The 15,259-nt window shown below is 33.6% G+C and overlaps 2 protein-coding genes across 4 annotated transcripts; one reads left to right on the forward strand and one right to left on the reverse strand.

Moving 5' to 3' along the window:
• Positions 1-250: 250 nt before the first annotated feature.
• On the forward strand, positions 251-5,997 carry LOC125871933 (uncharacterized). 3 transcript variants are annotated; one of them, XM_049552656.1, is made up of 5 exons: positions 251-550; positions 649-683; positions 4,047-4,096; positions 5,491-5,550; positions 5,628-5,997. In XM_049552656.1, exons 1-5 carry the CDS (start codon positions 471-473, stop codon positions 5,694-5,696), a joined length of 294 nt encoding a protein of 97 aa, XP_049408613.1. In that variant the 5' UTR covers positions 251-470; the 3' UTR covers positions 5,697-5,997. The 3 variants fall into 3 exon arrangements, with proteins under 3 accessions (XP_049408613.1, XP_049408611.1, XP_049408612.1); XM_049552654.1 differs by having other exon boundaries at positions 5,641-5,997; XM_049552655.1 differs by lacking the exons at positions 4,047-4,096; positions 5,491-5,550; positions 5,628-5,997 and adding an exon at positions 3,270-4,037.
• Positions 5,998-6,114: 117 nt separating this feature from the next.
• LOC125871931 (uncharacterized) lies at positions 6,115-7,129 on the reverse strand. Its single transcript, XM_049552652.1, has 4 exons — positions 6,857-7,129; positions 6,593-6,768; positions 6,428-6,497; positions 6,115-6,337 (listed from the first exon to the last, which is right to left on the reverse strand). The coding sequence occupies exons 1-4, from the start codon at positions 7,035-7,037 to the stop codon at positions 6,183-6,185; spliced, it is 582 nt and encodes a 193-aa protein (XP_049408609.1). The 5' UTR covers positions 7,038-7,129; the 3' UTR covers positions 6,115-6,182.
• Positions 7,130-15,259: the final 8,130 nt, after the last annotated feature.

Below are 15,259 nucleotides of genomic sequence, written 5' to 3' on the forward strand. Positions count from 1 at the left end.
TCGATACGAAGTTTAAGAAAGGAAGGAAAACTTTTAAAACTTGTGGTCCAAAATGAATGATAGAAATTTGTGTGGCTGTAAATCATTTCATTAAGGGTAAAATAGACATTTTATAGCTAAATTGTTACTTAAAATAGAAATGTGTCATTCTTTTTGAAACTGACTAAAAAGGAAAGTAAGTCATATAAATTGGGACAGAGGGAGTACTAGTTATTTTAACATTATATAATAGGAAACAACAGGTGCAAACAAAGTGTTAAAGCAAATCATGGTATCACCTAAGCCTTCCATCTAAACCCTTGCGTTAATCTGCCAATTTGGTCGACGGGAAGCAAAACATTACCACACTGACCGTTTGTGATCTTCGGCTGACATTATCGCCGGAAATTCTGAAGAAACAAGTTCATTTTCAACAGAAACACCGGAGGCGGTGGCGAAAGAGGTGGTGAACATTTTTGAAGAACAAAAAAATGGTGGAAATTCCTTCCATAGATTCATCAGCAACCACCAACATTGCACCCCTTAAACGCTATGCCCCTCCCAGTCAGCGGTATTTATGATGATGTTTCCATGATTGTGTATATTGCTAAAATTGGACATGTTTTATTGAATTGATTTTTGTTTTTCTGATGTCCTTTTCTATTGCAGGAATCGTTCACTTGGTAGGCGAAAATCTGGAGGAGGTAACTAGTTTTGACACACCTACAACCCAAAATTTCTTTTTATAAGTTTGCTCATTTAATTTTGGTCTGTTGGAGTGCTTATAATTCACTGGTTCTAAACTACTTTAGCATATGTTGGTATAAGTGCAAAATATCCAATTGATCTTTTGAGCTAGTGCCTTAGTTGACTTCAGCATGTCCCACTCCAAAATGTTGTTCTTTTTGGATTATTGACCATCATCATTGCATGCTGCTTTATTTTCTCTTTCTTTCTCATAGACGGTATCTAGGTGATTTTCCTAAAGAGAGCAGCTTTTCATTTTCATTTTTTAATGCAAGTTCTGCCAGTAATTTATTTCACATAGCATATGTTAAGTTTTACTAGGATAACACTTGGTAATAATGTGCCACAATCCGTGTTATCAAAGGAGCACTTAAGCCCTGAAGTGAGGCTCAAAACGTGTTAGCGCTTCGCCTTGCTTAATGTGTGGTTCAATGTCATTAACAAGGTACTAAGACATACTTTTCCTTGCCAATGAACCTCTGATGAAGAGACGACACTAAGCAATTAATATTTCACTTTATAGTAATTATTTTTCAATTTCATTGTTACTATATTTGTCATTCATGCTTATAAATTATAAGTCTTATACTAAACATATATATTTGTATTTTTTCTCCCTTTGCATCTTTTTTCATTGAAGCCCATGCTTTAGTTGAGCTTAATGCCCGGATGGACCTTGGAGTTTTTTTTGTGCTTTTTGCTATTGACAACACTTGCCAGGATGGCAGGATTGAATATCATGTCAGATGTTAACAACCAACCTAGTTAGTATTTAAACCAACCACTAATATTAAACCTTTTTCTTTCGGGCTATAAATATTAGGATGTCGGATAAGAATGAACTAAGCACTGTAGGATAACCACGATGTATGGAGGGGGGGGGGGGGGGGGATGTTCGTTGTTAAGTCCTATTGTGAAAATTTTTTATTAGAGAAAAGATTGCCTTTTCGAACTAAATATGTATTGTTCACTTGATTGGGGTGATCTTGACGACGGAGAATCTGGGGAAGAGGAAGGTTACCTATGTCAGTTGGTGCTTTGTGTGCATGGCTTCGGGTGAAGATGTCAATCACCTCCTGATTCATTGTTTATTTTATCAGCATCGAAATTATGGTCGGAAGTCCTTTGTGGTTTGACATATTTTGGGTGATGCCAGCCTTGATGAAAGAGGTAATATTGAATTGAAGTTATGGTAGAAGGAGAGGACACAACGTGCAGAAGCTTGGGCCGCTAGCACTTATATGGGTCGTTTGGAGGGAAAGAAATAAGAGAGCCTTTGAGAATGTAGAGATGAATTTTGTTTCATTTGAGGAGTTGGAATTTTTTCTTTTTTTGAGAAAGTAACATTTGTATTAGAAAACTCAGCACAAAGGTTGTGATGGTAACCATGTACAGCTTCCAAAACTAGGAAAAGCTGGCACTTCTCACATGGAGTCCATCATGTGTTGTATAGATTCTACCTCATTTACATATTTCTCCTTGCACCATAACATGAACAACAAAAAAACAGTTCATCCTTATCTTCTGAATGGAGCTGTTGCTGCCTTCAAAACATCTGGCCTTACTTTCCTTCGCTGTCCACCAAATACAAGGTGGAATGAAATTCCATCACTTCTTTTGCCTGACATTATCTCCCTAATTGTGTCAATATCTCAGTAAGTCAGCTCTAGTTGTTGGCACTGTCTATTTGAGACCAACTATACTCCGACTCTGCCACAATTGAACAGTTACACCACAATGTAGAACAGACGGTTGTTAGACTCTGATGCTGCACGGCATAACCTTAATTGGAATCCTCCTTCCTCTCTTCTTTAAATTTTCCTGAGTTAAACAGGCCTGTCTGGCTGACAAATTAAAAGGAAGCTCTGATCTTCTAACTCTGCTTCTAAGGCGTCATCTTGATTATTTCTTGAAGCTAATGAATAGGCTGATTTCACTGAAGATCTATTGTTGCTAGTGCCCTTCCATAATAAGGAGTCATCAGCATCTGTAGTTCCCTGAAAAAGTTCCAGTAATTTAGCTGCCCGACCAATTTCCCAGTCATTTAGCATTCTTCGTAAGTTGAGATCCATCCTTGTGAGCCCCACATCTCTTCAATTGTGGCTCCAGGATTTGAAGTCTCTCTTATTTCTTTTGGTGCACCAATAAGGTTCCTTTATGTATAGGAAGATTGAATGCCGTTAGTAGAAAACCATCTTTTTTTTGGTTTTGTATACGGGCATGTGTTTTGCCCAAACATTACTATAGTTTTTCACTTTATCCCAAAAAAAGAAGAAGAATGAGCTAAGTTCCAAACTGTGGCAAAACAACTGGGATAGGCAGATGATGCCCTAAAAGTCTAAGCTGAACCACCCACATAGAATGTAAGTTCAAAAAGAACGTAATTTCTGTCATCTGGTACTTCTATTTTGTTCCACTGCCTAGCATATTATGGTACTTCTATTTTGTTCCACTGCCAAGCATATTATGGATAAATAGCTGACAGGTCTTTTGAATTATAAACCTATTGGTAGACTTTTTTCTCAGATAGTCTATTTTTGCAGATCGACTTGAACAAGTCAATAGCAATAGTAATGATGGAGAGAAGAATCAAATTAGTGCCTCCAGGTCAAAATCTTCTGATGATGCTGGTGGCAGATATCAAGCAAATGGGAATCATTGGACAGGGTTAATACCGCTACAAGGATGTTCTGGCAATGATGCTTTTCAGCTTCTAAATAGCCATATGTTTCTTAGATTAATTCTGAGCTGAATTTGTTACTTCGAATAACAGTTTGTCAGTAACTTACATATTCTCTGTTAACCATTTCCTATGCTGTAATGTATTGTGGTCATTTGGTTTCAGTCTTTCCTCTAGTTCAGTTGGTGTGGTGTGATGATGTTTAGCCATGTATTTTCCTTCATTTTCTTTATTATTTATGTGGGATCTGAGTTCTTTACTTGTATATAGATACTGATTCTTCACATCTGTCCGTGAGGAAAATGAGATGAATGGTGATATGCATTTAGATGGCATAATTTTTCCCATCATAAATGAGCAACTACTGTTGTTTTTCTGATTAAATTCTTTAATCCAGCCACTTTTCCATATCAATCCTTGTTGACCTAATTGGGAAGAATGCCTGTCAAATTCAGTTAGCCAGTTGTAGGATAGGTCTCAGTTAAGATGAGTGAGCAAGCCTCACATACCATCTCTTTCGGTTGTTTTGGTTCTTTGTCAGCCAGTTTCCACTCTTGGATGAATAATGGTGGTAGCAGTTCCTCTTATGAACAATTAGTTGCGAGCGATAATGTTAAGAAAATGTTGCATGTTTTTGTAGGTTGGATGGCTGCTTTGAATGCTTACAATAATTTACCATATGATTCTTCTGTGAGTGAAATGGTAGCCTGCTGCTCTTTAATATTTCAATGGGTCTAATTTCTTCTTAGATGAAGCAGAATGGATATAAAGGATTCATATAGCTATCCTCATCAACTAATTTGGAATTGAAGTGTAGTTTTGTTTGTTGTTGATTTTTTCCTAGATGACCGTATCAACTCTGTCTTGAGAGTATGTGACCAGAAAATTTATTCAGGACTATGTTCTGAGTCATCTCTTAGCAATTCATCTAATCTTAAGATTGCATATTTGTAAAAATCTGGCTACAGTGCACAGAGGCTCCACTCAGGGAAATAGGGCTATGGCCGTGCTGGTTTATATACTGAAAAAGCTTCTGCTTGATGAGATACTTTGTCGATGCATAAAATAAATTAACTCTACTAATAGCTGGAGATTTAAATCAACTCTACTAATAGTTAAGGTGACATTCCATAGTCCCACCCTTTTATGTCTTTACGTGTCCCTTGAAATACATGGTAAAAAGCTTTAAATTCACAGTTACTCTGATTGGATATTGGTGGCAAAAGTAGCACATCATCACCTGCATTTTTCATCACCTAAAATTGTTTTCATATTGTAGAGGTTCATGAGATAGGAGTTGGACATAATGTGTTGTTTGATATACATTTTCTTGTGCAAAAATTTACCCTGAAATAAGCATATTCGAATGACAACAGTACACATCATTTAAAATTTAAAAGAATTTGTACTGGACAGAATATGACAAGTTACAAATGAAGAATGAATTAAGACTTACCTTTCTTTCTTTCCTTTTCTTTTTGTGTTGCGGTGAGGTTTTTTTTTTTATTTTATTACTTTTGAAAAATTGTGGGTAGGGGAAATGGGGGGAGGGGGTTGGAGTGGGATCATAATGGTTTTTACTTAACGTTTATTCTTACCACAAAAGAGGGGGGAGGAAGGAGAGAATGGACAGTTTGTCATTTGATGTGTTAGTATTTGTTGTCTGGCCCCTGGGAGATTCTAAAATATATTTTGGCATGTTCCACAAGGATGTATCATACTCTACTTCTTTCATGGCTTCCTTTATGACATCATGCAATGTTTCAGCACTGTCTTGTGAGAGTTCCAACCTGTTGTGTTTCACAATTGCCGAGTGCCAACAGTACTTCTGTCATAATACAGTAGTTCTCAGAGTTAAAACATGGAGAGAGTGTTGAACTTTTTTCAATTTATTTCTGTTGATTTTTAAATTTTATATTGTTTCTACGGCTTACTTGTGGAGGACTGAAGGAGTAGACCAGCAAGAATTATCGGAGACCTTGTGAAAGAATGAGGATCACTCACTTCTTGCTATGAAATTTGATGGTTTGTCCATCCCCCACACTTGTGATCACAACTCATTCATTTGTGCTTTTGTTTTTGCAGAAAGGCCAGTTATGTATACAAAAAGATCACCCTGGGGGCAATCTATGCTTCCGCACCAGGTAAGAGGCAGTTTTGCTGTGTCCCAACTCCTGTCCCCAACCTTCTGTTTCGCTCTCCATGACCACTGAATATTCAGTTTTCACTGTCAGTTGATGTTACAAGCTGGAGGTGTATCTTCCCCTGGGTTGCAGGACTTTTCAAGTGAGCTTCGACTTGCAATACAGGGTACAAGTGTCAGTTCGATGCCTAATTATTAGCTTCAAGTGCCAAAACTTCTCCAAACTTAGGCTGTTCCGATGCGTTTGCATTGTAATGGTAAGACACTTGTTGTGAGTTATTATCAACCCTGATAGACTGCTTTTTTAAGAAGGCAGCATCTGCTAGCACCATGAACATTTTAAAGTCGACACTCTTCCTTGTGTGTGTGCCTGTTGCATTCTATTTGCAATGTACTTGTAATGCTGTATGTTTAATGAGATTCTACAATTTTATAAACCTAAGTCTTGAAATATTTTGTTGGCATTGAGGAAACGTGAAATTTCATTCTTTTGGTAAGTGTTCATTTGTTATATTAAATTGCACAATGGAAGAGGAAGAGCAAGGGTTGACTACATATACATGGAATACATATGGACCTTTTTACTGGAAAATGAAAGAAGAAAAGGGAGAAGGTAAGAGACAATATACACACTTATTCTTTCCAGACAGGAATAATTCCTTGGGCAGCTAAGCGCTTCTCAACCCAGAACACAATGTGCTTTGCTGTTATCTTTTTCTCATCAACGAGAAAAGGTTCCACAGTGCTCGCGCCAGAACCATAGGAGGACAAAGAGAAACCTTTAGGACCTGCCCATCAAAACAATAACTTTTGTAAGTTTCCTGATCATTCAAGCAAACTGAACTCTCACAACAAAATTAAAACAGGTCAGGACATACCTGTGAGTCCATCCGGAAAGAATGCCCAAAATGAATATGGATTGCCCTTCTTTAGAAATGAGCCCTCCAGCTGCATTTATGAAAACAACAACAAAGCCAATGCACTATGAAAGTTGTGGTACAATCAAAAGTAGTGGGATCAAGACAAGTTAATAGGATACTCACCTTGTTGTCATTAAATGATAGCTCAAGCTCAATGATGTCGTTTTGAGATTCAAGAATTGCTTTCAGTGAAGGAATAACATCCTCCTCCATCATCTGAGGTAGAGGCTTGTCTGGAGCCTTTGCCTTTGGCTTTGGTTTTTCATCAGCAGTCTGAGACTCTTTCTTCTCCTCAGCAACTAGTTGTATTGTCAATTATCAATTGTATGTCTAACAGGACGCCATGAAAATCACCAATTTCACAAAAAAGAAGAAGTGAAAAATTACCAGTTACAGATGAAGATTCTTGGGCTGCAAAGCAGACAAGATTTCTGACTATTATTTTACATTTGCACGTTTTGAGGTGTCTTAGTTCAAGTGAATCAGCAGGCAATATGGGTTTAGCTTTACGGCAAAAAGATGATGAAGCGAAGCTAGAAAGTGAAATAGAACCTCCTGTTGTTGCCATGTATGTCCCTTTGGATATTGTTATTGTCTTTTATCTTCTTACAGCATTGTAGAGTTGAGTTGCGTACTACTTGTTAGTGAAGCAGTGGCAACATCAGAAATACAGCCTGCTTTCTCATCCACACACTGTTAGGAGACTGGATGCCACTGAATATTGGTCCCTCATCTAGTTGAAGCACATTTCCTTAGCCCATTAAACTTGTCAAGCGGCCCGTTATAAAATTTTGACCTTGCTCTTATTTCGTACAAGTAAAACTGTTTTGGGTAAAAGATGGGTTGACTTGACCCATTCTATTTTAAAATTCAATATCCGGCTAAAATTCTAGTAATTTGATAACTTATAATCCATATTAGCATTACATTTGAAGCCAAAGAACAATCACAACGACAAAACTAATATGCAAAGAATAAAGTATCGCATAATTGAACCAAAAAAAAAAAAAAGTATCGCATAAACTTTAAGGTTAGTCAGTTTCTTTTTTCTTTCTTTCTTTTTCCGATCAAGGTTAGTCAGTTACTTCCAAAGAAGAGTCTAAAATTCCAGGAGCTATAGAAATCACTTCCTAGTCCTAGAATAGATAAACTTACAAATTATCATACATTGACACAATACTTTCTAATTAGTAATTCAACGACCAAATAAAGCTCAGTAGCACACTCTAGGAATGGAAAACCTACAAAAACACTCTCAATGGATTATAAATGGTACAAAAATATTACCCTTTCATCTACTCGATCAAAGTTATCCTTTCTTTTACCTATTGAATTAAAAAATAATGCAAATTTACCCTCATTCTACCTGTTACATCAAAAATATCCGTAACATATTAAAAATATTTCCTAATTCTAATTACATATTTTATTACTGAATTTTGACAATTATTTAGTTTTCTTTTGATTTGTAAAAAAAATTGGAAAGTTTTTTGTTGTTTATCTAAATTTCTCGTCTCACCTAATAGAAGTACTTGCTTTATCTATAATCTATATCTATAATCTATAATCTATAATCTATAATCAATATCTATCTATAATCTATAATCTATAATCTATAATCTATAATACCTTAAAAGCATGAACTCCCAAACTTGAATGTTGAATTACTACAATACCCCCAATTAAAAACACTCAATTTATTTTATTTATTAATTTAATTGATTTTATTATATTTAAAGTAGATACCTTTTCAAATTAAAGGATTGTGACATTTTCAATGAGTTGTAACTTTTTCAAAGGGTTGTGACTTTTTTCACGGGTTGTGACTTTTTCAATGAGTTGTGACTTTTCCGAAGGGTTGTGATTTTCTCGAAGGGTTGTGACTTTTCTAAAGGGTTGTGCCTTTTATGATGAGTTGTACCTTTTTCAAAGGGTTGTGACTTTTTCGATAAGCAGTGACTTTTCGGATAAGACACAATTAATACCTATTCATACTACTATTTGGTAGCTATAAATAGAGGGGTTTCCTCACACTTTTAAACTACATTTTCTTTAAGTTCTCTACTCTTCTTCTTCTTAAAAAATCTCAAGTGTTATTTGCAAAAATTGATTTAGTTCGAAATTCAACAAAATTCGAGGTACCTCATAAGAAAGTGTTGGTGAAAAAATTGTAGCAAATAATTCATCAATTCACACTCGTAATTTTTCTTACCATTTTCATGAGTTAACAGTGATGAAAAGTAATGGGAGAGACAATTATATTAAATAGATATGAAAAAAAAAAAAAGCATATGATTTGGGTAAGATATTTCTTCTTTGTTTTTTATTTTTTATTCTTTTACGAAGGGGTTTCTTCCTAATTTTTCTAAAACAATTGGTATCAACGTAGTCCATTGAATTATTCGTTTTGATGTTAAATTCAGTATTTCAAAAATAGATTTTTACTTTTACTTATAATATGATAACATAGCCATGATAATAATTATTTTTAATGGACATCTATGTAAAAATAAACGGAGAAAGTAAAGTGTTGGTTGCAAGAAATTTAAATCAAATGGAACACTAGAGTGAATATAGCATGAACATATATTTTTGTGTTCCTTCTTTATTGGCTATGTATTGTTCCATATAATTTTTCTTTATGTCACAAGATACACTCCTTACTAGCTATATAAAAATAGATAAGAAAATACTGATTGATCATAAGACGATCTTAAATCAAATTAATGATTCTATAAATAATACTTTAAATTTTATTCATCTATTAATTTTTATCATTGAAAATTTTAAATATTTTTATATCATGATACAACTTCTATAAGATACTAGATATTTTAGACAACAACTATATTATATGTATGCGGCAGAAAAAAGGAGAAAACTACAATTTCACAAAGATAAGGTAGAAACTTAATGAAATGAAATATTTTTCACCATAGGTGATGTTATTCATATCTTAAAATTAAGTTATTCTACTGAAGTATATATAACCATCATTCATGATAACAACAAAGTACACTTTTTTGGTAAAATTACCTCTCTATATTATTAATTTAGTAATAATATTTTGTAAATGATATGTTAGATATAAAGATAAAATATTGAAATACTTAGTGACATAAAGTAAAGTAAAGGCTTTCTCTTTTTGGAAAAGCCAAAGTGTGAATAGTAGGAGTCATTTATTTTCCTATATATAGGCATAGATGTAAACATTGTAAAGACAGACTTTGAATAAACGGAGCACTTTCATAAATAAAAAAAAACACTCTCTCAAATATTTAAAATACTTAATAGATAATGGAACAAACTTCAGATATCATGGATAAGCAATAGGCAAAGGTATATTGTTCAACAAATATGCAGAACTAATTTCATATATTCCTGAATATCATATATATAATTGAATAAATTTATGTTAGTTATTATGTATTAGAATTATTTGAATCATGATTTCTAGTTTATTAGCACACTAGAAACAGGGAGAAAATTTCTATAATATGCCATCCTAATGTTGAAACCCCTAGGCGAGGAAAGCCGTTTAGGGGAGTAAACAAAGTTGAGGCGCTGATAAGAGAGACGTATCCGCTAAAGTACGATGCTAGTAGTGACAGGAGAACATGATAAACAAATAATCTAGATCATAATGATCTAATATGGATTTAATCAACTATGAATATGATAGGAAGGAATAATTTGAAATAAAAAACCTGCATGATAAAGAACATGACTACATACATGCATGATGAAATGATAAAAAACTATGAAACTTTAATCTTATATATACTTAAAGGTATAAAAATAATTGAATTAAGAAGAATCATATGGGAAAAAATATTTAATGATAACGAATCAAAAGATATATTAAACCAACAATGATATGAAATAGACCTACATGATTTGACCTCGAAAGAATAAAATGGTATGATTTAGAAATAAATTCAGATTAAAATGAACTACGAATATTTACAATATTGGACAGAATCTATGGAAAATATAAAACTATTAGAACAATTAATGGAAGATAATTTATATATGTACCTAAGAACCCAAGATATGTTATATCTAGAATATATCATAGATAATATTAAAGAGATATCAAGATTAAAACACTTAGCAACAGAATATTATAATAAAATCTTTAAAATAGATTCCTCACCTACCAAAAATGTCATGAATTCCTCACCTACCACACTACCAAAAATATCTTAGTATATCATGAATTTATCATTTACCACTAAAATGAATTCCGCACCGAAAAATGATATCAGAGCTATGGATGAAAAGAAATATAAGAAGAAACATACTAGAAGAAAGTTAAGAAAAATAAGAAGAAAATTAAACAAATTATATCCGGAATATAAACAACTCAATATCACAAAAACTGATAACGACAAATTAGATCAATTAATAGATCTAAAATAGAATATAAATATATTCAATATCTAAAGATACAATGAATAACGAGAATAACGAATATAGACAAAAACTTACTGAAATAATTATAGCAAAAAGACAAGAATTAAGACATAGGCAAAATAGACTTAACAGTAATATATTTGCAGGAATTTGTAAAAAATCTATAATAGCACAGAGAAAAACTATTTTATATCTACATATACAGATAGAAAGTTTAGAATATAAACTTCAACACAATCTATAAATGAATAAGGAAGAATATGCCATAGACGAAAAAACATATGAAAACTATGACGGATTAAAAATAAAGATAATATTTTCTAATCTAGAAAGAAGATACAAGAAAATAGGTGACAATATAAGTTTAATGTTAGAAAAAGAAACGATAAAACTAGAAGATAGTTTAACTGCTATGATAAGAATAACAAAAGAAAATGAAGAAATAGATAGAAAAACGGAAATTGAAAAAATAAAACAACAAGCAAAAAAGGAAGTACAACAATTAAAAGAAGTAAAAAATACTAAAACAATAGAACTAGAAAAAGAGCTGGCAATGTTAAAAGAAATGTATGAAATGAAACAAAAAGAAAAAGAACAAAAAACAAAATTAACAAATGAGATAATTAAATTTAAAGAAAAATTGCAATTAGAAGATGAATTAGAAGAAAAAGAAGAAAATAACCAAGATAATCTACCTGAAATAAGAATTGATGAAATAAATGACAATGATCTAGATGAACAACATTCGGAAACAAGCGAAACATATACAGAACTTTTCGCAAACATAGATACAAAGAATTTAGAAGTAAATACAGGAGACGTAGACATGGATGAAAAACCTAGTACATCAGGAATGAAAAACCCAAAAAATATAAAATATTATAATGCAAACTATGAACAATATGATAAAGGAAAAACTAGATGGGATAAAAGATTAAATAAAAAATGGACACCTAAACCAATAACTAAACAACATGATTTTTTAGATTTAGACTGTGTAACATATATAAATAAAACAATCCAATTATGGATGGGATATTTATCAAAACATTTAATAGATAACAAAATATGAATGATAGAAACACCAGGATATATAGAAAGAACACTTATAAGAACAGTAAAATTATGGCTACAAAATTTATCAGATGAAAGTTTAAAAACTCTAAGAAGTAATAAAAAATCTAATGGTGAATTAGCTACTACAACTATGGAAATATTACATAAATACGAAATAGCTATAAAAAAATGAATTTAGTAGTATGACAACAGAAGTAGAAGAACAAAATAGAGAAAATATCATAAATCGGAATCTAATGACAAAATTAGCAATATGTAATATGTGTTATATAGATGAACATACATGTGCATTTAGAGAATATTATTATAAAGGAACATATAGCACAGAAGAAAGTAAGGAAATAAGAAAATTATATTTTACAAAATTACCAGAACCTTTTAATTCAAAAGTAATAAAAAGTTGGAATGAAGCAGGATTAACAGATACCTTAGGAGCTACAATAAAATTCTTACAACGATGGTTTATAGAACTATGTGAAAAACATAAAGAAGAAATAAAAATGAAAAAAATACTAATAAAAAACTTAGCATGTTGCAAAAATAAAACGACACCCCAATTTGGTTGTACGGACAAATACTATAAAAAGAGATATTTGTGATTACCTAGCATGAAGGGAAGATTGCCAACTAAGTAAGGTCTTACCCAATATGACAATGCATAGCACTTTTGTCCACCAAAGAGAGTCAGTGAACTCCAGTAGAAAAGGCGACACGCCAAATTCGAAAGGCAGACCTGAAGCACATTGCCTAATGTGACAGTGTGCAAGGCAAATATTTGATGCTCGAAAGGCGTACTAACGGTGGTATTCGGTGATGCACTGAATGAGAAAGGATGACTCTATCGAGTTTACCAACTGAAGTTCAAACACCTGAAGCATAGAGCATCACATAGGCGAGCTGGTGAATGAAGGGCGATTCTCCAAGTGAGTTAGTTAAGCCCTACTAATGACACCAAGTTGGCCGTGAAGTGGATTTTTGGGCCAAATTTTAGGAAAATATAAATATCCAAATGGTTAGAGTTTTAAGGGAGTTCGAGCAGAGTATTAAACAACTGAGTTCAGGAGAAAGTTTTGAGAGAGAACATTTTACTTTTTAGAACACAATTTCTAGTCTTCTTAGGGTTAGACAATTTGAATCCTGAATTTGATAATTTGAAGTAAAATCCAAAGTGGGTTTAATCTTAATTCCTTGATTTCAAGTTACCTATGGTTGCGTTCATGGAAGGTATACTTTCTTTACTTTTTGTGATGGGTGGCTAAAATCCTAAGATCTAGGGGTGCTCTAATGGGGTTGGATGTCAATTTAATGTAGTGGGTATTGTGTTATGCTCTGTTTTGACATTGTTCTTGCATGAGTTTGGTCTAATTATCATGGGGTTAACTTAAGGGTTAAAGTTACAAACATAATTCCTATTTTCGATCTCTGGTTGATGCTCGAAAGAGATTAATTGGTGTGGGTAATTAGATCAATACTAGAAATTTAGGTTTGATATCCTTAACTTGCTCAAAAGAGAGGTTATGAGTCGGATCTATTTGCCCTATCCTTGAAAGAGGGGATAAAGTAAGGTATTGGTTGTTAAGAATTGGCAATAGATAAGACTGAAAGGAGATTCTAGGCTTAGATGCTTTGAGATCGAAAGATGATTAGCGTAATTGAAGATGACTTAGCCTATTCATGTATGTACATCACTATAGAGAAACACATTTACTCCTATATGATATTGATTTCCAATCCCCACACCCCTTTATTGCTTGTTAGTTCTTGATTTTGTTTAGATCTTAGTTTAATTGCGATAATTGCTAACAAAAGCTTTATATTAAGTTGGTGGTACCATCCACTCATTTGTTCTTACTATTCCAAATGAGCTGATTTAAAATCCTAATCTCTCAATAAAGAATTCTCTATGATACACCATTCCGTGTGGGATTTGACCCTGACTCTTTGTTGAGTTTTTACTGACTACGATCACTCACCTTTTTAATTAGTTTTGAAGGGTGATTTGAACGTTATAAAAAATGGCACCGCTTCCGGATAGCGGTAGTTGAGAATTCTAATTGAGAAATTAGATATTAATTTTGTTTATTTGTAGTAGAGTTGTTGCTTTGTGTTGTTGTCGGCTGAGTTGTAGGTTGACAAGACGAGTGACCATGGGAGTGACAATAATAGTCACTATGGTCAAAATGATAATATGGGTGACTTGAATGAAATATCCATTAATATCATTCAAATCATGGGAGCAATCCGAATACATCCTGCAACCAAGAGGACGGTATTTCACATCACATGTACTATGATCTAATTGCTCCAGATGAAAGGAATTTTTGGGGGCTTATCTCCTAAGGATCCCCATGAGCACCTTAGGAATTTTAAGGAGATGTATGGACCCATTGTTTTCAATAATATCTCCCAAGAGTCCATAAGGTTAATACTATGTCCATTTTCCATAATGGGAGAGGCTACAAGATGGTTGGCAGAGCTACCAACTGATTCTATTTCTCCGTGGGATGAACTAACAAGAGTGTTCTGGGAACTATTCTTTCCACCCTCAAAGATGGTTAAACTTCGTCTCCAAATATAGAATTTCCAAAGTGTTGGAGGGGGATCCATTACATGAAACATGGCTGAGAGATTCAAGAAGTTACTCTTGCAATGTCCAACACATGGTGTTCCAGACAATTTGTTGCTTCAATACTTTTATTGGAGCCTTGATTCAATAAATAAAAGTGTGGTTGATCACTCGGTTCATGGTGTATTAATGAGGCAACCTTATGATGTAGCAGCATTGTTATTAGATGATATGACTAAGGTCAACCGAGCATGGCACACAAGAGAAGACCGAACACCCCTTCTATAAGTGGGCTTGAGTAAAGATCAAATCGAATAGGACCATGAAAAAGATGAAACATGGCCAAAATGATGACCTAAATCAATTTTATATCTAAACATGTCCTAGGAGGTGGAACTAAGTTAGTAAATGTTGTTGGAACAAACAGTGGGTTGTGCCCGGATGATGCCAAATTTGAGGCATCATACAAAGAAGAGGTTCAATACTTGGGAAATCAAGTGGGGGTTTCTCACAATAATTATCAATGTCAAGGTGGGAACCAAGGTTGGAACAAGGATATAGATAGTGGTTGGAAAGATTGGAGGGGTGGAAATTGTAGAGACAAGGAGGTTGACAAAGATAGATATGTGCCTCCCCATGATCGTCCATGCCAAAAGATCCAGTTGGTCTAGAAGGAAGCAAGATGGAAGACATGCTTGTGAGAATCTATAACATGGTTGAAGGATTTGAAA

The sequence above is a fragment of the Solanum stenotomum genome, chromosome 7 (assembly GCF_019186545.1).
Source record: "Solanum stenotomum isolate F172 chromosome 7, ASM1918654v1, whole genome shotgun sequence".
NCBI classification, from domain to species: Eukaryota; Viridiplantae; Streptophyta; class Magnoliopsida; order Solanales; family Solanaceae; genus Solanum; species Solanum stenotomum.

What these genes read in the sequence shown, in the direction of transcription:
- LOC125871933 (XM_049552654.1), top strand. Translation starts at nt 471, where the DNA reads ATGGTGGAAATTCCTTCCATAGATTCATCAGCAACCACCAACATTGCA. An exon ending in TATGCCCCTCCCAGTCAGCG is followed by an intron (nt 551 to 648) that starts GTATTTATGATG and finishes TTTCTATTGCAG; the next exon opens with GAATCGTTCACTTGGTAGGC. An exon ending in TAGGCGAAAATCTGGAGGAG is followed by an intron (nt 684 to 4,046) that starts GTAACTAGTTTT and finishes ATGTTTTTGTAG; the next exon opens with GTTGGATGGCTGCTTTGAAT.
- LOC125871931 (XM_049552652.1), bottom strand. Translation starts at nt 7,037, where the DNA reads ATGGCAACAACAGGAGGTTCTATTTCACTTTCTAGCTTCGCTTCATCA. An exon ending in TATCATTTAATGACAACAAG is followed by an intron (nt 6,498 to 6,592) that starts GTGAGTATCCTA and finishes TCATAAATGCAG; the next exon opens with CTGGAGGGCTCATTTCTAAA. An exon ending in CTTTCCGGATGGACTCACAG is followed by an intron (nt 6,338 to 6,427) that starts GTATGTCCTGAC and finishes TTTGATGGGCAG; the next exon opens with GTCCTAAAGGTTTCTCTTTG.